General features: G+C 43.4%; 1 protein-coding gene across 1 annotated transcript; it reads right to left on the bottom strand.

Moving 5' to 3' along the window:
• Window positions 1–534: 534 nt before the first annotated feature.
• Window positions 535–20,596, bottom strand: notch1a (notch receptor 1a). Its single transcript, XM_079582981.1, has 34 exons — window positions 20,359–20,596; window positions 19,282–19,363; window positions 14,041–14,303; window positions 13,615–13,953; window positions 13,020–13,142; window positions 12,703–12,936; window positions 12,461–12,616; window positions 12,188–12,373; window positions 11,965–12,078; window positions 11,423–11,536; window positions 11,107–11,340; window positions 10,925–11,035; window positions 9,882–10,074; window positions 9,640–9,785; window positions 9,440–9,553; window positions 8,898–9,017; window positions 8,662–8,814; window positions 8,346–8,574; window positions 8,060–8,261; window positions 7,830–7,983; window positions 7,571–7,755; window positions 7,313–7,445; window positions 6,979–7,236; window positions 6,787–6,899; window positions 6,135–6,706; window positions 5,619–6,056; window positions 5,381–5,526; window positions 5,088–5,301; window positions 4,928–5,012; window positions 4,664–4,826; window positions 4,274–4,572; window positions 2,844–2,991; window positions 2,673–2,770; window positions 535–2,576 (listed from the first exon to the last, which is right to left on the bottom strand). The coding sequence occupies exons 1-34, from the start codon at window positions 20,414–20,416 to the stop codon at window positions 1,341–1,343; spliced, it is 7,413 nt and encodes a 2,470-aa protein (XP_079439107.1). The 5' UTR covers window positions 20,417–20,596; the 3' UTR covers window positions 535–1,340.
• Window positions 20,597–20,959: the final 363 nt, after the last annotated feature.

Genomic DNA, 20,959 nt, shown 5'->3' with positions numbered 1-20,959 from the left:
GAAAGGACGTCACTAATTAACCTCACTAATGTGATAAATCAAATAACAGAATAGGGCATGCTTTAGGTATAGTTTTCTCAGAGAGGGTATTTAGAAGTGAAGACAATACTTTCCTTGAATGGGTTTCCTGAACAGAAATGAGTATATAGAACCTCACTGAACATTTCAACAGGAGAGAACATACCCTGTATATTATGGGGATTCCTCTGATATTGTCAGACTATAGTAATAGTATACAATGAACGAATTGAAACATATACTACCTGCAGTGGTATCTGTGTAAGAACGTATCTATTGTATGTTGTCCTGTAAAACTTTCAGGCATAATTTGGAATTGAGGGATAGATTTTCTCATAATTATATTGAGAGCTATTTATAAAAAAAAGTTATACAATTTGGAAAGCAGTAGCCTTAAAAAGCCTTTATTAAGTCAACTTTATAAAGACATTTTACAAGACACTTCATGAGGAAATACTTCTTTGCAAACTACAACTTTGCATCAATATTGAATAACATTTTTTTTTAGCAAAATCTTTTGTCTGAATTAGTTTATAAAACGTGATCATAATACACTCATCAAAAAGTGCAGGCGAAGAGGTCCCTTAATTCTCTCAAAAACATTCTTCATCTTGAAGACATCTTACATAAAATATCACAAATACATAGTTTTTCTTAAGAAAAAAAAACTGGCACTCTTTAAGGCTGTGTCAAATGTAACATTTCAAAGACCGTTTGTGCAGTTTTACACAATGCATGAAATGTACACATAATTAAACTGACAACTACAATAAACACCATTTCAATACATTTTCTCTCCTGTAAAAGCATTGTTTTATGTGTTCAGCCTTGTGACAAAGGTCCAAAATCTCCAGTAAAAGATAGTACTATGTATTTATGCAGTATTTGCTCATATGACAGTGATAAGACTTGGTAAAAAGCAGTTCAGTAACAAAGCCAGCCTCTCTGTAATGACATGGCTTAAATAGAATTAATACTGCAGTTTTAAAATAATAACTTTAAAATGGTTTTAAAAACCTTTTACAACTTAATGCAGAAAAAACATATTTGTGAAGACCTTCAAAAATATAAAAAAATATTCCAGTGAATATACAGCAACACATGACAAATAAATAGCAAGTGTACACATCTCTCAGGGTTTTGTCTGGTGTACTTCTGCAACTACTCAAAAATATATATAAAAACATAAATATAAAAGCATCTTTTTTAGATTTCAGATCCCAAAACCACATAAATAAATACAAATACTAAAACTGTTCTTCTCATTAGCAATAAAACAAAAAATACAAAATGTGAAAGAGTGACTTTGTACAAAGTTCAGTCTATTTAAATTGTTCTGGTATTAAATTCATTTGAGAATGGATACTTGTGGGCGGGCTAGAGATGCCCTCGGACCAATCAGACAAGTTGGAATGTGGGGAGGAGCTGGACCACTGGTCAGGGGAACCAGGGGAGGGCGTTAGGAATGGGTGGTCAGGCACCTGTAGTTGGTGATTTGGTGTATTGTCCATGGGGCCAGAATAACTATGTTGGGAGGGAGGGGTAAGAAACTGTGTGCCCAAAATCTGTGTCTCTTGTGGCATTACAGTATGGATGGACATAGAGCGTCCTGAGGCATTGTTTGGCAAATCAGGACTGGTCAAGTCAAGGCCAGAAAAGTTCTGGCTGGGTGGTTGAACAGTTGTGGTAGAATTTGAGTTCTGATGTTGAAGCTGTCGTAAATGAGCTGGGTGCATGGTGTGCACAGACGAACCAAGGTGGCTGGTCTGTAAACCCTGATATCCCATAATCTGGGACAATGTAGCTGTGTTGACTCCATGCATGGCACCCATCAAATTATGGGACATTGGCTGGGTTTGAGGGAAGCCGCCTTGTTGGCCAACACCTGGGTGTATCCTGGAGACCCAGTCACACTGCGCACCTCTATTGCCACCAACACCTGTAGTGCCTTGACTGTTGGGACTTGACACAGGCATGTGAGAAAGACGTGGTGGGTTTGCGTCAAAGGACAAACCCATCTGACCGAGATTGCTCTCACCAGTGCCCTGTAAGTGATTTAGTGACAAGGGAGAAGACTGGTGGAAAGGTGATGTCATGGGAGGAGATGCAACATCGGAGAGGTAGGCATTTGGCGACTCAAGAGACTCAACTGGAGAGAGCACTGCCGAAGTATCAAACAAGTTCCCTTTTCCATCCACAGATTTTTTCTTCTTTAGTCTATTGTCCTTATTTACATCTTTCCCTCCTTTGCCATTGCTAATTTTACGAACCTTTTTGCCAGAGAGGTTTGGCTTAAGATTGCCTAAATAGTCATTGGGAGAGCATAAAGGAGGGGAAAGACTGGCATTGCTCAGAGGTGCACTATGAAGACCTGGACTCCGAACCACATTGTACTCATCCAACAGGCGGACAATATCATGATGCATTCGTTCCTGCGCTATATCTTTAGGCAGCTGGTCAAGATGATCAGTGATCTCACGATTAGCAAAATGCTCCAGAAGAACTTTTGCTGTCTCAAAGCTTCCTTCTCTGGCTGCGAGGAATAATGGAGTTTCTTCCTAAAAATCCACCAATACAAAACAGTATTAATTTGTGAATCTGATTTATTATCTAAAACTCAAGCAACACACACACACAAGCACGCGCACACGCACCTTGTTGTCTTGCATGTCTTTGTTGGCACCATTTTTCAACAGCACCACAGCAGCCTCAACATTGTTAACAGCAGCCGCCCAGTGAAGAGCAGATTTACCTAAAAGAGAAGCCACGTATGATTTGGTGTGTCGAAACCTTAATGGAAGAGTGATATTTAAGACAATAGTTACCGGTGTCATCTGTGGCATTGGCATTAGCATGGCAGTTGATGAGCTCGTCAACCATGCCTTCTACGGCCAGTCTTGCAGCAAGAATCAGTGGAGTTGTTCCATCATGCATTCGGGCATCAAGATCAGTGGCACGGTTTCGGATTAAGATCTGCATTTAAAAACATGACTTGTAAGTGACATGCCATAACTTCATACATGATATAAAATCTTAATGTATTTAATATTTATTGGTGGGAATAAATTTGTAATTAATCACAATTAATCACATTTAAGCATAATTTCTTTAGGGGTTGTTTTTATTTTTTAAAGGTATATTTTAGATGCTTCTTTGTATTTTCCTACATTTGAACTTATTTGAAGTGAAGACGTGAGGCCTGTGTGATCATTTCAAACACTTCAAAGACAATAGCAGTTTGATTTATTTTGGAGAATGGTCTTTTTTAAATAAGTTTTATGTCGACTTAAAGCAGTACTAAGTAACTCATGCCCCCTAGAGGCCATAGAGGTGTCGTAGCATGTTGCGTTTTTCTACTCATTAATTGTCTGTGAGAGTAAATACTACGCTGACAGAAAAGACAAAGGGACAGAGGGATATTGTACGTCCAATTACACAATGGAGATTATTTTTTTGCACTCAAACTTGGCTGTAAATAATGCTAGTGTGTTGGGCTAGTAATAGCCCACAGTTAGCTTTGCCCGTTAGCCTGTTAGCCCCTTCTTCGTGATTCTATTAGTGTGTATTGGTGACTCCGACACGGTGGCAGCAAAGTTGCAATTGTGGTTTTCTGGCCAGAGACACCAGGGGGAGATGAAAGACCCCCCAATCATCCCATTAACACTTGTATTACCCCCAGAGGGACTACGGAAAGGATTTATTAAAGTAAACAAGTTACTTAGTACTGCTTTAAATGTGTGAATAAACAAGTTTGCCGGTAAAATTGTTTTGGCTTTACGCGGTGTTCGTCCCTAAGCAAAGTGCCAAGAGTGTGATTGAGTGTGATTAATTTCGATTAATATTTTCAATCGCACTAAACCTTCTGTAATGAATTTGCTAAGTGGAGCCGTTTTTGTTTTTGTTGATTTAATTCGCTACTAAGGCAATTCCTCAGTCTGGAATTGCCGCATAGATCTCATGGTTAAAGCCTAATTATACATTAAAAATATTGTGCCGTGAGCAGTAGTTTAAGTTGTGTAAGTCTGAAAGGAGGGGTAGGGCCTTATAAGTTATAACTAACTTCTTCCTACTCCCTTTGAGCAGCAGTAACCTCTTATGTTGTGAAGAATTCTGTATGTTACACGTATACTATACTTGTATGCATCTGTTGCTCAAATAAACAAACAAACAATTAATTGTAATTAATTGAAAAAAGTCCCGGCCATAATATTATAATTTATAATGTCAGTGACCATTTTAAATTAGAGAACTCTACCTGGAAGACTCCCTGTGCATCGGCAGCCACGGCAGCGTGAAGAGGTGTACGGCCCATGTTGTCTTGGACATTTGCATCAGCACTGGACTCAAGGAGGCGTTTGGCAGCATCAGAGCGGGCGTAACGGGCAGCCAGGTGGAGCGCGGTCTCACCAGTGCGGTCTGTCTGGTTATGGAGGTTGGCTCCTTGATAAATGAAGTCAGATATGATCTCAGCAGAAGGATCCTCATCTTCTTCATCGTTACCAGTCTCAAGTCCACCACCACTGCATGATGCAATCATCAACGGAGTGAAACCATCTGAAAGATAAGTAAATGCCAGGGTTATGCTTTAAATAAGTTGCTGTTAACATGTTGAAATCAAATGTTTTTCTTCTTTTTTTTTACAAACCTGGTCCTCTGACATTGACATCGAGGCAGTCATTTTCTATCTCTCCCTGAGGAGGTGTAGGTGCAATAGATGCAATCCGCAGATCAGCAGCATCCAGGTGCTGCTGTGTCCATTTCCTCTGATCTGTATGGTCTCTCAAATCCAACATGGCTTGTTCTTCAAACTGTAACACACAAACAAATTACACATCGTTCCAAGAAAATCTGACAACATGACATGCTAAAATGCTCCATGTCAGCGATATATTTGCAGTAGTCTCCTTACTTTAAAACGACGGCAATCTGGATCCTCGTCATCCCATTCATTTTGATTGTCGTCCATCAGATTTATATCAGCAATTTTCATTGGTCTGTGGGAAATGTGTTTGTTACAAGGTCAGACAGAGATCATTTTCGGCTGGTAGTTGTGGTAATAAGGTTCTTACCGAAGGCCGACTGAATCCTCTCCAACAGGCTCTCTTCGCTTCTTTTTGCTGGGCTCAGAAACTTTGAATCCTTCTGGGAACCAGAGCTGGCCATGTTCACGCCGCCGTTTGCGGGACACCAGAACACCAAGGCAGATAAATCCCAAAGCAGCCAGTCCCAGGAAAACCACATACATGGGATAGAGTTCAGAGTTTGGAGGAGAGGGTTTCACACCTAAGCAAAAAAGAATGTGTTACGTTACGTTGAGGTTTGAATGTGACCTAGAATAGTGTTAAGAGGTGGAGCTACACACTTGTAACAGCTTCGATGTAAGGAACATTGAGATTTCCACTGGAGGCCAGAGCTCCAAGAAATGCAGCAACATCTGTGGCACTCTGGAAGCATTCAGTGGACTGCTGATAACACTGACGGTTATCTATCTCCAAGTACACCACAGATCTACAAAACAATGGGAAAACATAAATATGTATATATTAACATATACACAACATTAAACATTTACTTAAAATAGACATTTCATTCAGACCTACCCTTTAATTTGCAATGGATCCAACTCTCTGCGTTTTCTTGAGGTGACCATTGAGGTCAAACTGTCGCTCACTTGCCCAAAAACATGAGCAGGAACAGACGTCCACTCGGGCCAGCCTTCAGTTGATCGCTTCAGTACATTATGTTTAACCAGATCTTGTTCGTTGCCATAATAGGGAAAGATCATTGGTTCTCCCTTGGCATCGCGACGGAAAACCACATTGGTGTGGAGAACGCTGCTTAGCTCTCGGAGGAATGCTGAAGAGTGGTTTTTGAGCTGCTCTGGAGGAATGTGGACGACCAGAACCAAGTGGCCATCGGCAAGCTTCTCCGGCATGTTGGCACAGTCCAGACCATCCCATTCACACTCTGCATTGTTACACCCTTGGTCACAGTGACCGTCAGCGTAATGGTCTTTACAATACTGGTCATACAGAGGGCTGTAGATGAGTAAAACATGAGTTAGATTTGGTCATTTTTAATAATATGCAAAAGAGACATTCTGATAACAAACTTACTTGCACTGCCCTTCCTGTCCTTGGCAATCAAAGCCATCATACAAGCAGCCTGGGCTGTTACACTGACCATCACATTTTCCATCATTAAAGTATCTCCAGCACTGCAAAGCTGCTGAGCAGTTTTGCCAAGGATCGTCAAAGTTGAGGGAGCAGTCTCCTCCATCCCATCCACAGGCGTGGTTGTTGCACAGCGAGTCACAGATGTGGTTACCGGCCCACTCGTCACACTGTGGAATCTCACAGCTCACCTCCACTTCCGGAGGAGGAGTGATGTCCCGACCAAATCCACCAGTGAAGGAGTAATCAAGGATGTGACACAGGAGGCCATTGAAATTGCTGGGGCAGTTGCATTGGAAGAAAGGTGCCTCGAGTGTGATCTGACAGGTTCCACCATTGTAGCAGGGATTTGAGAAGCAGAGGCTGTCACTGGGTGTCTGGCATTCCGGTCCAGTGAATGTGGAAGGGCAAAGGCAGCGTGGGCCTAAATGTCCTGACACACATGTACCACCATTTCTACAATTCAAACTCCCACAAGATCGAGAATCATACTCACAAGATGACCCTGTGAAGCCCTGAAATATCAGAAAAATAGAATGAATGAAGATAAACAACATGCAAGGAGGGCCGCAGCTGAAAGCACACTTGTACTTACAGGTGGGCATTTGCAGATGAAACCATGTGGAGTGTTACTGGCAACTGCACATGTGCCTCCATTTCGGCAGGGCTTTCCTTTACATCCATCAAATACTTTGTCACATCGCTGACCTGCGGCACAAAAATGTAAAAAGGTCATCTCTATGTAATACATAATGTATTGTGGTCAGCTGTGGTCAGAGACTGATACCTGTGTATCCAGTGCGACATTCACAACGGTAACTGTTGGTGAGCTGTATACAGTTGTATGAGCCTCTTGGGTCACAGGGGTCTGACAAACACTCATTCACGTCACCCTCACAGCGCTCTCCAACGTATCCCGGTGGACACACACACTGGTAGCCTCCAATGCGGTCCACACATTTACCGTTGTTGAAGCACTTGGGCTCATGAGTTAACGGGTCACTCGAGGGGTTGCAGTCGTCCAAGTTAATCTCGCAATGAACACCTTTGAAGCAAAAGGCATTACTTAAACCATTACATCCTAACATTTTAGTCATAAAAAAAAAAAAAAGGAAACATACCTTGTGTTCCTCTGGGACAGGAACATTTGTATGTATTGACTAAATCAATACATGTGCCTCCATTTTGACACGGCTGTGACTGACATTCATTGATCTCTTTGGAGCAGTTGACGCCGTGGTAACCAGGGAGACACTGATCAAATTTGAGACAAAGTTAATTCAGCAACAATGAATACAATAGGTATCAATGGGGAAAAGCAAAATCTGCTTTACATCACATTGTGGAAAACATTTTTATCTCATTTTTTTTTTACACACCTCACAACTATAACCTCCAAGGTAGTCAGTGCATGTGGCCCCATTTTGGCATGGATTGGGGGAGCACTCGTCCACTTGTTCTTGGCAGTAGCTCCCAGTGTAGCCTGCCTGGCAGCGACAGTAGTGTGTGTTACCGGCATCCAGACACTGTCCCGAGTTTCTACACAACTGAGACACGTCAATGCCTGCCAGAAAAAATAGATGTTATATAAATGTTGGAATATGTGCATTATTACACAACGACTGGAACATTTCATACCTTGCTGTTTAGCCGCGACTTCACAGGACACACTAGGGACGTCACAGTAGAGGCCTGTCCACCCAGTCTGACATTGACAGGTGTATGAAGCTCCTTTCTGCCAGCACGACCCACCGTTTTTACAGGGTGACGAATCACACCATCGTACCAAATTCTAACAGAGTTGACAATTTAATCAAGTGCACATGGATTGATGGAAACACAAACTTAGACTGAAGTGAAAAAGTTACCTGGCAGTTGACGCCTGTATACCCGTGTGGGCAGGAGCACTTGTAAGTGCCATAGCTATCGAGGCAGGTACCACCGTTTAAGCAAGGCTTAGAATCACACTCATTGATGTCATACTGGCAGTAGCTCCCAGTAAATCCAGGCAAACATAAGCAGGTGAAGGCATTAATACCATCCACGCAGGTGCCTCCATTAAAGCAGGAGCTGGAAGGATAGTGTTCATACGTAAAAATTCATGCATTTATAATTGTAATGTCATTTTAAAAATACGTGTGCTGATATGTTTACCTGTCAGTACAGTCATTAGTGTTGACCTCACAGTTAATGCCACTAAAGCCAAGAGGACATGTGCAGGTATAGCTGTTAACACAGTCCGTACAGTTGGCTCCATTTTTACAGGGGTTACTTTCACACTCGTTAATGTCCTGCTCACAGCGCCCCCCACGGAAGCCAGGCAGACATATACAAGTGAAGGTGTTAATGCCGTCTCGACACAAACCGCCATTACTGCAGGGATCTATGAGGACAACGACGCACAGTCATATACAGGTTTCTTGAGCTGCTTTCGTCATTCTCCATTACAACAGAGGACTCATCCACTTACTTGGTTTGCAGTCATCTATGTCAGTTTCACACTTCTGCCCAGTATAACCAGGCTGGCATTTACACTGATAGCTGCCCATGGTGTTGTGGCAGAAAGCACTGTTGCGGCATGGATTCTTCACACACTCGTTAATGTCAATTTCACATGTTTGACCTTTTGGAGAGAAATAATGGCTTACTGTAATTATTGTGTGCTTGTGACTCAAACAAAATAAACTACCGAGAACACTAAGGTACCTTGCCACCCATCAGGACAGATGCAGGAGAAGCTTTGATAATCTTCAGCTTCTTTACATATTCCACCATTTTTGCAAGGTCTTGGGCTACATGGAGCCAGAAGGATTTCACAGTTGTCTCCTGAGAAAGAGAAAACAATGTCAGTTTACATTAGCTGATTTAGATGTGCTAACTCTTTGTTTATCTCTAGCGAAATGCAAATCCTAGTTTCATTTCCCTGACAACATTGGAAAGGCCTTTCTGTTTCCTGCTATTGTAAGTTCACAGACAGGAAGCAGGACCTTTTCCAAATTCTATTGACTACTATGGAATGTTATTTCAGACCCACATGACTGCTCTCCTTGCAAACAAAAATGCACTACTTTCCAAAACAGACATTCCTGATGTGCACGAGGCAATTTTTGGTAACGGGGATGAGCAAGTGTAAAATAAGATAAGATCTCTATTAACAATGCAAGGCAATTAAATGGCCAAAGAACAGGTGCTTTTTGGCAATAACATGAACACAAACACAGCACAAATAAAACAGCCACATAGCATACCAGTGTAAGGAAGCAGACAATTGCACTTATATCCAGCCACATCATCAATGCAGGTGCCCTGGTTGAGACAGGGGTTGGAGGCACACTCGTTGATGTTAGTTTGACAGTTAGGGCCTAAAATGGTAGAATTACAAACACACGGTTAGTGAAGTCACATCCACAAAGAAAACAAAATGCACTGGGTTAAGGCGATAACTGACCTGTGAATCCTGCCCTGCATGTGCAATGATAGCCGCTAGTCATGTCCTTGCAGGTTCCACCATTCATACAAGGATTGGACTCACACTCATTGTTATTGATGTCGCAGTTTGGTCCACTCCATCCAGAGTCACAAGTGCATTTGTAGCTTTAAGAGAGATGTCAGTGTAAACCTTAGTATCAGTTCATTTTGTATGCAATATAAAAATAATATCACATTTTAATATAAAACATCTGCATTTACCCATTGATGAGATCCTGGCAGCGACCATGTATGCAAGGGTTGCTGCTGCACTCATCCACCTGGGATAAACAGGTGGCATCGTTGTAGCCCTCAGGGCAGAGGCAGGTGAAGCTATTGATGCCATCGATACAAGTGCCCCCATTGTGGCAGGGATTGATGGCACAGTCATCAATGTTGACGTTACACATAGTCCCTGAAAAATAATCATCATGTCAGTGTCATTATATTGTATCCCACACTTTGTCTATAATATGACAGCATGTGATATACATACTCTTAGAAATGGCTACAGTCTGTCCCTTACATCTGACAATGCACTAGTTGTACAATGAGGAGTATGAGTAACGCGAAAGATTCCATCGACATTCACTACACAGCAGCTTAAGTTGAATAGTTGTTATGTTGAATAGCCAGAAGAAGAGCTCAGCTGGATGTAGGAGAGGGGTGAGGAGGTGTTCACCCATTCACACGCGTACCTTTGCCTCCCCACCGGTGAAAACTAACCCCACCAAGGACTGTTTACAGGGTCATTTCACTTAACATCACCCTTCTCAATCCTTTAACTTGTCCTCCATCAAGGGGGAGGACAAAATCGTCCACAGTAACTTCCTTCCATAATAATGATTATTATTACTGCAAAAAGGACTGCGAGGCAGGTCAAGACCATTTTATGTTGGACTGCACTGCATCTTGACTGAAATACATTTTTGTAAATAAACCAAAGGTTCAGTCGGCGACATCAGTGGGTGTCCCACAAACACCCCGGGGCCATTAAAAGGCAGCCTCCTTTCATTTTAAAGTATCATCTTACAGACTCTTTCCAAGGTCCCAATCTTGAGCCTTTCAAATGGCAAACAAAGTTGGTGCTTTGTGTGGATGTTTTGTGTGTATCAGGTTGAGGACTGTGTTCTGCACTCAATCTCACACAAGCCATCTGACACCATTGTTCAATAAGAGCGGATCCGCCAGCCACCTGTTCAACCTGCCCCACACTATTCTCCAGAGTCCATCCCCTGCACCTGTAAACTCCGCCCAGTGCTCACCTGTGTAGCCCGGCTCACAGGCACACTCGTAGCCATTGATCTTGTCTATGCATCTTCCATAATCACAGGGCTGGCTCTTACAGTCATCAAGGTTTATTTCACAGTTGAAGCCTGTAACATGGAAAAGTGAAATGAGTTGATGTGAGCGTAGTTTGATCCTTAAATATACCAATATTACATACCTGCAGTTCCTTTGGGGCAGGAACAAATATATGTGTTCTCCCTGTCCTGACATGTTCCGCCGTTCTTACACGGCTGGCTCTGGCATTCATTGATGTTTGTCTCACACAAGCGGCCAGTATAACCAGGACGACAATAGCAAGTAAAAGAGGCCAGTCCATCTTTACATGTCCCATAATGGCACGGATCAGAGTAGCACTCGTTGACATCAATCTCACAGTGTTGTCCTGTGTAACCTAAAATACAAATGATGTTGTTGATTCATGTACAAATACAGAGGAAGCTTGATTTTATTTATTTATTTATTCATGTTTTCACCTTCGGCACACTCGCAAGTGTACTTATTGGGACCATCCGTGCATTTAGCCCCATTCTTGCATGGCGTACTGGCACATTCATCGATGTCCACTTGGCAGAGATGACCAGAAAAACCTGAGACAGAGAAAACATACCACACCACATTTAAAAAGAGAATATGTGAGGGGGAAAAAAGAGGGTAAGGAAACTCTAGGAAACAAATGAACCGCTTCACTAGCTACTCCCCTCCCCCCTTTCAACTCAGACTGCGCAGGGAGGACTTTTCTTTCAAACTTAACAATGGACCAAGGCTTAACTGGCAATAAACCAATCCCTGCCCCCAGTTGTCCCACTTTAAATCTTCCAGAAAATGTCTTGCCGCCAAATATGTTAATGTCCCTGCAACCTGATTTGTTGTGACCTCAAAACTAAACACCACCATTATAGGTAGTGAATCATTTATTCTTTGAACGAATGCAGGCTGAGAGTTAATGATTTACTTATATCTCTGTCCACTATTTGAGAAAAAAAACTAAACACTGATGAATTTTCAAACTTCTCACCTTTAGGGCATTCGCAATGAAAAGAGTTGATCTTGTCAATGCATTTGCCATTGTTGAGACAAGGTTGGCTGGCACATTCATCTGTGTTGATGTGGCAAAATACACCCTCATATCCTAGAATCACACAAAAGGACAGTTATTTCATTGTTATTGTTATATATTGTAATTAATACTTGATGAGCACTCAAATATATGAACTGAACAAATGTTAACAAGATTTCACCTGGCATGCAAATACAGTGAAAGCCTCCAATCTGATCCAAACATGTTGCGTCATTATGGCAAGGATTAGACATGCACTCGTTGACATCCATCTCACAGCGAGGTCCTTCATATCCTTGAAGACATTTGCACTGGAAAGACCCTTTGGTGTTCAGGCACCTCCCACCATGTTCACATGGGTTGGCTCCTGAAACGGATGGGTAGAAGTTACATAATAGTTCTATATACAATATTGCACACAATTGTGAAGGATTCCATAATTAGTTAAATTTACCAAGAGAGCACTCATCAATGTCCAAGTTGCAGGCAGACCCTGTGTAGCCAGGCGGACAGGTACAAATGGCCTTGCCATTTACAGGGTTGGTGTCACAGTTGGACCCCTTTTGGCACGGGTTGCTGATGCAGGCATCATCCAGGTGGCAAAGTAAACCTGGACACAAATAAGTTCTTTGTTAATTTGTACAGGACTACAAAATGATTTGACTTTGCGTAGGGCTAATATAGTTTAAGGCAAACCTGTGCGTCCATGAGGGCACTCGCAGAAGAAAGAGGCAACGCGGTCATGGCATGTAGCCCCATGATAGCACGCTGCACTGGCACAGTCATCAATGTTCTCACTACAGTCATCACCCGTCCAGCCGTTCACACAAACACAGTGGTAGCTTCCATGAGTATCGTGGCAGGTCCCTCCATTCTGACACGCGTTTGGCATCAACTCACATTCATCCACATTTTCTGTGCAGTATTGACCTGAAAACATATGAAACAATACACCATGTGAGAAAAGAGACGTTACTGTGTTGAAGACGTCTGCATCAGTATTGTATATCCACCTGTGTAATGAGGTGGACATTGGCAGTTGTATGTGTTTACTCCATCCACACAGATTCCACCGTTCTGACAGTTGTGACCTGGGCAATCATCAATGTTGTGTTCACAGTGTGGGCCGGTAAAACCTGCAGAGGATCACAGAACAGGAAGGTAAGATTTGTGATAAAACTTTGCTCAAGCAAAGCTCAGATTGACACAGCAGGTTAATTTGAACACACAAAAGCAGGTGCATCTTTTTTACAGCACCAGATTAAATATAAACTCTTGAGCTCTCAGCACGGCATGTGATGGAGCAATCACTCACAATACTATGGAGCTGCATGTTTTTCACCACATTGTGGCCCATATACATATAGACATCCCTGTTGTGGTGGGAGTGATTATCAGAAGGAAACGTCTGTGTGACTGTATCCTGCCAGTGAAGGCTGGCAAACACAACGGCAGGAGTAACCAGGGGATGCTTTTTCCACCCAGTCAGATTTTACATGAACAGACAAGATTGCAGGTCAACTGATGTAATAGGAAAACATGTGCTCCAATAGGTACACACCGTAATGTATCATGTGTCCAAAGTAAAACAGTGCATGTGCTTTTTACCTGCCAGACAGCTGCAGTCATAAGTTGTGTCTCCCTTCTGAACACATGTGCCTCCGTTATGGCATGGTGATGGACTGCATGGCATGTAGAGGGTTTCACAGTGCTGACCAGAATACTGTTGAGGACACCGGCAGTGGAAGGACCCCACCTCGTTCACGCACACACCACCATTCTGACAGGGAGAGGGCAACTGGGCACATTCGTTGACATCCTGCTTGCAGGTTTTGCCATGGAAGGCGGGTGGACACGTACAAATGAATGTAGAGTCAAAGGCAGAGCACTGGCCACCGTTGGCACAAGGATTGGAGGCACATGGGTTGGCAATGTGGCACATTTTACCTTGAAAATAACCAGAGAGCACAGCTTTATTATCATACACCAAAAAAAAGTTCCAGATTTAGTCCTTGGTAAATATTTACAACATACCTGACCAACCAGGTGGACAGCGGCATCGGTAAGACGAGAGGGTGATGAGGTCGCATGTTCCTCCATTGCGACATGGAGAACTCATGCAGGCGTGATTGGTGGGTGTGAGGCAAAGACGGTCTGTGAATCCAAGTCGACAAATGCAGCGGAAATCAAAGGTGTTACCATGAGAAACGGAGCGGCATTCACCTCCATTTCGACAAGGAGAAGGGCTGCAAGGACTTGGGTACTGGCATCGGTTGCCTACATAATCACTGGGGCACCTGGGAGAAGAAAAAATGACACAGTTTAGTTACTTAATTACTATTACGGATTTAAACATTATATTTTAGGGGGTGGTGATGTTATGGGTCAAATAGCCAAGCAAAAGGGGAGATAACTGACAGTTGGAAAAAGTGACTTCCTCTACAGTAAAATCCCGCTGTAGTGAGGCAGGGGGAGTATGTTATTACAGAATGTCCCCCTGGATTAGTTTCTCTCTGAAGCCTAAAAACACGTTCTGCAGGGACAACAGACGCCGCCAAATAGACAATCGGGAGTCTGTTCCCATCTACCTTTGGCCCTGGGACTTTACAAACACATCCCAGACAGCTCTAGAGATCAAAGGGGACAGTGCCAACTCAGGATGTTTACAGTGAACCAATGCGTTATTTCTCACAATAGTCTAATAATCTGATGTCTTGCTGTCCATTTAGTAAAAATACAACAAAGCAGTGGAAAAAGTTGTTTATATTTGAATCCGGGGCTTGTGCGAGCAGGGAGGGCATCTGTTATTCAGCCTAGTATCTCCACTGGGAGCAGGTGCGCATGTTAATGAGGGCAGCTGTTGGACAGGACTCCTCCCCCTCCCGTTTCCTCTCCTCAGCTCCCCCTGCACCCCATTCCTGTGTCCCGTGTCAGATGGGGGTTGCCAAAAAGCCAATCTCTTCCCTTGGGACATAAAGTACTCATGTGAAGTCAGCTGTTACAACTCCTGTCTCCCTGAACCCTTTCATTGTCCTTCCAACTACATTATTTACAAAATCCTCTCTTCCGTATCTATTTTTAACATCATTTTTTTCTTTTCTTACTGTTTTATCATGTGTACGGACAAACATCACCCCCAGCCCCTTGTTACTTTTACAGCTGTACTCGTATGTCACACAGGAGTGTCAGAAACTTCTTTGTTGACTTTGTTAGGCGAGACTAATCAGTGAGTTTTTAACAGCCCCTTGTGCCCCACAGAGACCCCAGACAGTGGCAATTGGCAGGAGATTGTAAAAGTTTAGGACACCTTTGAAGTTTCCCCTTTAGAATTTATTTGTATTTAAGATTGCACATAATATACAGCACCTGTGATAGGAAGGTAACAGTGTAGCATTTTGCATCTTTGCTTCCGTATTGTTACCAGGAAAACACTGGTCATTGATAGCCATTTTCCACATTTATGGTTAGGCTATTACCACTATGTCATTATCATGTTATTACACTTTTAGGAACAATGCTATTTTTCATACTCATGCCATTCCTGTGTTGTGAAAGCCTACCTCTTTTTCTAACGCTGGCTTATTAATGGCCAGTGTGCCACAGTCAACCTCATTGATCACCTTTGTCAGGCTAGAGCCGGTTAGAGATAAAGATCCACCCACGGGCTGAAAGGCACACACCACGGCAACAGGTCTCTCCCAGGCCACCGTTGCAATGTCCCCTAAGGCCGGAGCAGATGCTTCCCTGACCCCTGACCCGGAGCACTTTTGAGACCATGGGGCGGCCCTTTTCTCCTCCTCTCGCTCTTTTTTATTCCTCCTGCTGAGTCGGATCAACCATCTGCCACCGCCAAGAGTGAGTGACTCGCTTTTGCAATGAAACCTGTTCCTTTGTGAAATACAAATGCCACCACTGTAAATGTCTAGGCATCAGAATAATATGTATTTACATAATGACGTTTCTTTTATTTTCCCTCTTAGTGCCTCTTGACAAGAAAGGGAATTTTAGTATTGTGTTTGTTTTCTCCTTCTTTTTGTGTTGTTAGCTGGTGTCCCATGTGTTTGTCTAATCATTAGCCAAGCTCTGGGAGGCTCCACATCTGCTCGCAAGAATCAAGCAATGTGGCCTGAGCTTTAAAAAACAATGTGAAGAAAATTTTTGTGTCATGTAGTTTAGTAATGACAGTGGCAGACCATTTCTCTCCTCACTCAGACAACACATGCCTTCCACTAAACCTCTGTAGATGTTTATCATTGACAACACGTCTACCACCTTTAACCTGGAGCTCACAAATCAGGTAATTGACTGACAATAGAACCACAACATATGCCTTATAATCTCCACCAGGTGAGCTTTATTGTAAATACATGTTATCCTTATAATGTTCAGTGTACATTGTAAGGCAATACATTGTTCACTATCAACTCTCACTCACATAAATTCCATGCATTCTCTCCGGCCCCACTTCTTCAAGAGAAATGATGAGCTGTCAACTAAGCTGGCGTTTCTACTTTTGACAACCTGCCCTTGTCCATGGGAACTTTCAGCACCCACTACAGCGGAATAGTTTCTTATCTCTTTGACCTGACAGTGCAGCTTTGATCGTCTTTCCCTGAGAATCTTCAACTGCCTGATCACAATGTAATACACAACTACGGGGTGTGAAATGAACGCGGAAACAACAGCACATCCACTCAGCAGATTAAGTGAACCAAAGGGTTTGTTTTACCCCTTTACTGTCTTCAAACTCTATGCTCTATTGCAGGGGCTCTGGCATTTTAGGAATGGATTTAACCAGGGGAGTGGCAACCTTACAGCTTAAGGTTCCAATAAAAGCCTAACACCAACAGGCGCACTTGACCTAACTATGCACTTGTATGCGCTTCATTCTCTTAAGCCATGAGGACCTGCCCGGTAATCCTATAGGAGGACGAATGAAGAGCAGCATTCCTTCAAGGAGAGCAAGACATCTCCGAGCTGGCACTGCTTTTACTCCACAGACTCCGCCGTATGGGTGATACATTTTAACATCAATATGCAACACCAGGCAGCTCTGTGCAAGGTCACGAAGGGCTCATCACTGCAACCGTACTGTAAATTTTCTGTTGGGCCTATTTCGGGCCACAATCTTGGAGAATTTGAGCCATGTAGCGAGGCAGTTGAGATGTTTCTGGGTTTATTATTAACAGTCACTTCAAACCAAAAGCGTCTATTTTTGCTGAGAGTCAAGAGAGGCATGTGAACAGGGGAAGAGTGAGGGCAGCAACCTTTTAACCTCATCATGCCCTCATTACAGTTCCACAAATAGGGCCTATATTTGACTCTGTGCTTTAGGCTACCTTTGCAAATACCCGGCCCAGGCTCCAGGTAAAAACAAGTATCAGGCCACCACATGGAGTGAATGTTGTTGGAATAAGTAGCAAGACTTGGCAAAAACAGAAGCAAATGTCACAATGATATGCTGGATTAATTAATAGATTGAGGCAGCCACGTAAACAATTCTGTACAGATAAAACATAATCCTTTGTAATCCCACTCATGAGGCGTCTGATTATAATTTATCACTTAACATTATTTTCTATGGCATCATGTGATTTCACTGTCCCTCTTCACATTTGTGGGAACTGTGCTACTGAGTAAAGAGGATTTAAAACACATCTACTCCTTAAATCTGTGCCGCCATATGTGATCACAAATAATGAAGTCACAGATGGCTCTTTTCTTTTATGGTGACTAGAAAAATACAGCTTTTTACATTTGTAGATGTATGTATTGTGGAAAAGCTGTGGCGGCTTTGTATTCTGAGTGAAAAATGCCATGTGTACAAAAAACTGCTAAAAGGAACAATTACTTGAGATTAAGAAGGGTTTTTGAAATATAAACAAAATGCCGAGACACTCTGACCTTTGTCCATATGACAAAGTGACTCTGTAAGACCGTCGAACTGCAGACACTACTGCACTCGGCAAGACTGAATGATTAGGGAGAGGAACAGCTCAGAGAAAGAGTGCTGTGATGCTCTTATCCTGTCTGTTTTTAATTGGGCTGAGCAGCGTCGAGGACCACAATAACAGCTTTGTAGAAGAGGGGGCTGAGGAAGAGTTTATGCCAGCCCGTGCACACGTGTGGGTGTCTATGTGCACGAGGATCCTCGTGTGTGCTGGGGTGAAGCAGTGGCCCAGGGCTAGGGTCCACTCAAAGGGTGCCCCTTGTTCTTACAGACCAGCGGAGGGCCTGCTAATACCACAGGCCCTCAGGCTAAGACCACCTGTGTGCCTGTTTGGGCGATAAAATAAATATTTTACCCAAATATGTTTTTAATCATTAACTGATTATTAAAAACATATCTGCACTGAGCTAATTCATAATTATCTGGAGGAAATTCATGTATATTTAACCATGAGGAAACAACTGAGCAACTTAAAACCCAAATATATACAGCTCACTCTGCTCTTGTCTCTTCCCACCTGTTTGGCGCAAAAAATTTAGCACTTTATTCCAATTAATCTGACTCTCTCAACATCAAATCCAATTACATTTCTCTGCCATCTGGCTTTCTAATGGAGATCATGAGCAAATAAGGTGTGGGGGTGGTGAGGCGATGTTAGGGTTTGTCCATTCAAACCCCAGGGACAAAGCCTCTCAAAGGGGTGGGGGTCCAGGGTTGGGGGTGGGGGGGAGGTTGGCGGTGGGGGTTATGGCCGGCGAGTCTGGTGTGTTCTGCGGTGGCAGTGGCATGATGAGAAGCCCCACTCAGATTAGTCACACAGCATTATTCTGACTACGGGACAATGGGTGACGGGCGGCGGGCGAACCCCAGCTGTCACCCATGAAAGGACAGAAAAACAAGATTTAGGACTGGACGCGTCCTCTCACTTTGCCTGGCGAAGGGCTCTTGCATTCATTAAGGGGCCTTTTGAGAGGGGTTGGGCTTTTGTCCAGCTATTGGTATGGCCTTATACCCCGTACTCCTCTAAATTTGGACTTTTTCAAACTTTTCCCTCTCTGGTGGAGGAATGCGCAGCCTCAGAAAGCACTGTTTCAACTGGAGGGGTACAGAGAGGCACAACACCATCTCAGATGAACCTCAAGGGCCCCCGGTTGCTGGGGCATAGGGACCCGATCAAAAGTGGGAATGTGTGGCCCCCTTTTAAAGCAACTAAAGACAACTTTAGACCTAAATACTCTGCAAGTTTTCCCAGTCCCAAAAATGACAATGAGCACATCATCAATAAAAAGTGTGTGTAGTAGTCACATGTAACTGTATCGACTTACCTGCACTCGCCGTTCCCATTCGAGGAGGGTTCACATCTCCCTCCATTTAGACAGGACTCAGTAGGTAATGAGCATTTTAGACCTGTTGAACACAGAAAGTAATGTTAGGAGGAGAAAGGCCTTTATATGTCGACATGATGAATTATGTGATGAACTCCTGTCCAAAATAGAGCGTTTATAAATAAGTTATGTCCTGTTGATCAGTTTGCATCTTTATGAAATAAATCTATCTTGGCATTTCTAATTGATTTTTTCCCACAGTGGTCTATGGGGATCTGGTGCTGGACAGCGGTGAAGCCACAGCGCGTGGTGAGGGCCTTGGGGGTGGGGGTGTTGGGGGGGCGCACGCTTTATGGGGAAAGCTCGGCAGCTGTGGGACTCAGATGCGGAACAAAAGAATCAGAGTCCAGCACGAGCCATAAAATACTCTCCTCGTGCATTGTTTGTGGCAGACGGGACAGCAGCAGCAGCAGCAGCAGCTCCTCCACCCCCCCGCCGGCAACACTCTCCCACAGAGGACACAAAAGGGTGGCCCGCATCCCCCACCGCCCCCCGCGCGCGGCGTCCCCCCACCAGGTCAACTTACGCACACGCTCTACCAGACGCCAATTCAAAACGTAGGACTAATGACTTCAAAAAACGTCTGAACGCGATTCAAAGTTTAGCTCCAAAAATCGTGGGAGCCTGCATCTAAAGTCTGTGCAACTTTTGGACGGGCGAACATTATGTGGCTGAAATGTAACATTCTTACATTAGGCTTTACACAGCAAGTAAAAGGCCCTTTAGCAACGTTTAGTCTTTGAGTTGGATCGCATCAGCCTCGCGCGCTCCAGTCAGCCGCACTTGTTCTCCGTCGCAAAAACACCTCAACTTTTTTTTTTTCACTTGAGCGAAAATCTTTCCCTATTAATTGATGAATGAAATAATCCAAAAATAAAAAAGACTAACAGAGCGCGATAAAAGAAAGATCTTGCCCTCAAAAAAGTGTTTGTAAACTTTGAAAGTAGAGGGAGCCCCTCCGCACAGGCACGAGCTCCTTTACACAAACCACCAATTCCACAAACACTCACAACTCACCTTTGGATAAGACGATGGCTGAAAGCAGAAATGTTAGTTTCTCAAAGAAACGATACATTCCTCCTCTTCAACTTCACAAATGTCGTTGAACCCCGCGTAGGGCTGGCATAGATCCGCAGTGTCGTAGACTCCAGAGGGTGGTTTGAAAATCAAGAATCCGTGAGGCAAACGTAAAGTGAGAAATCCAAAGCAGCGCGGCGTCTGCGGGAGATTCACTTCATAGATGTTAACGTGGTGCCTGACTCGTCCTCAATGAGAAGTAGAAGCGGTGCACAAGTTCCTCCCACTCCCGCCCCCCATGTGCTCCTCTGCCCCCCCTCTCCCCAACTTCAGTCCGTACTAGCTGGTACTAGCCCACTGCTGCCTTCACTGCCACAATCACTGATGAGGCCTGACTATTCTTTTGCATCAGCTTAAAAAAAAAACACCTTAAAGGAGCTATACCTGATTTTACTTCTTAATATGGAATGCAAATGATTTCATCCTCCTTTAGTTTATTGCAAACTCCAATGCTTGTAGGGGAAACAGCGTGCATCAAATGATAAAACATTTGTATGAATTTCATGAACTTTCAGGCTATTTTTCTAGCATTTTTGTGAAC

The sequence above is a fragment of the Gobius niger genome, assembly GCF_951799975.1.
Source record: "Gobius niger genome assembly, chromosome: 2".
Lineage (NCBI taxonomy): Eukaryota > Metazoa > Chordata > Actinopteri > Gobiiformes > Gobiidae > Gobius > Gobius niger.
This window is presented reverse-complemented; position numbering and strand designations above follow the sequence as displayed.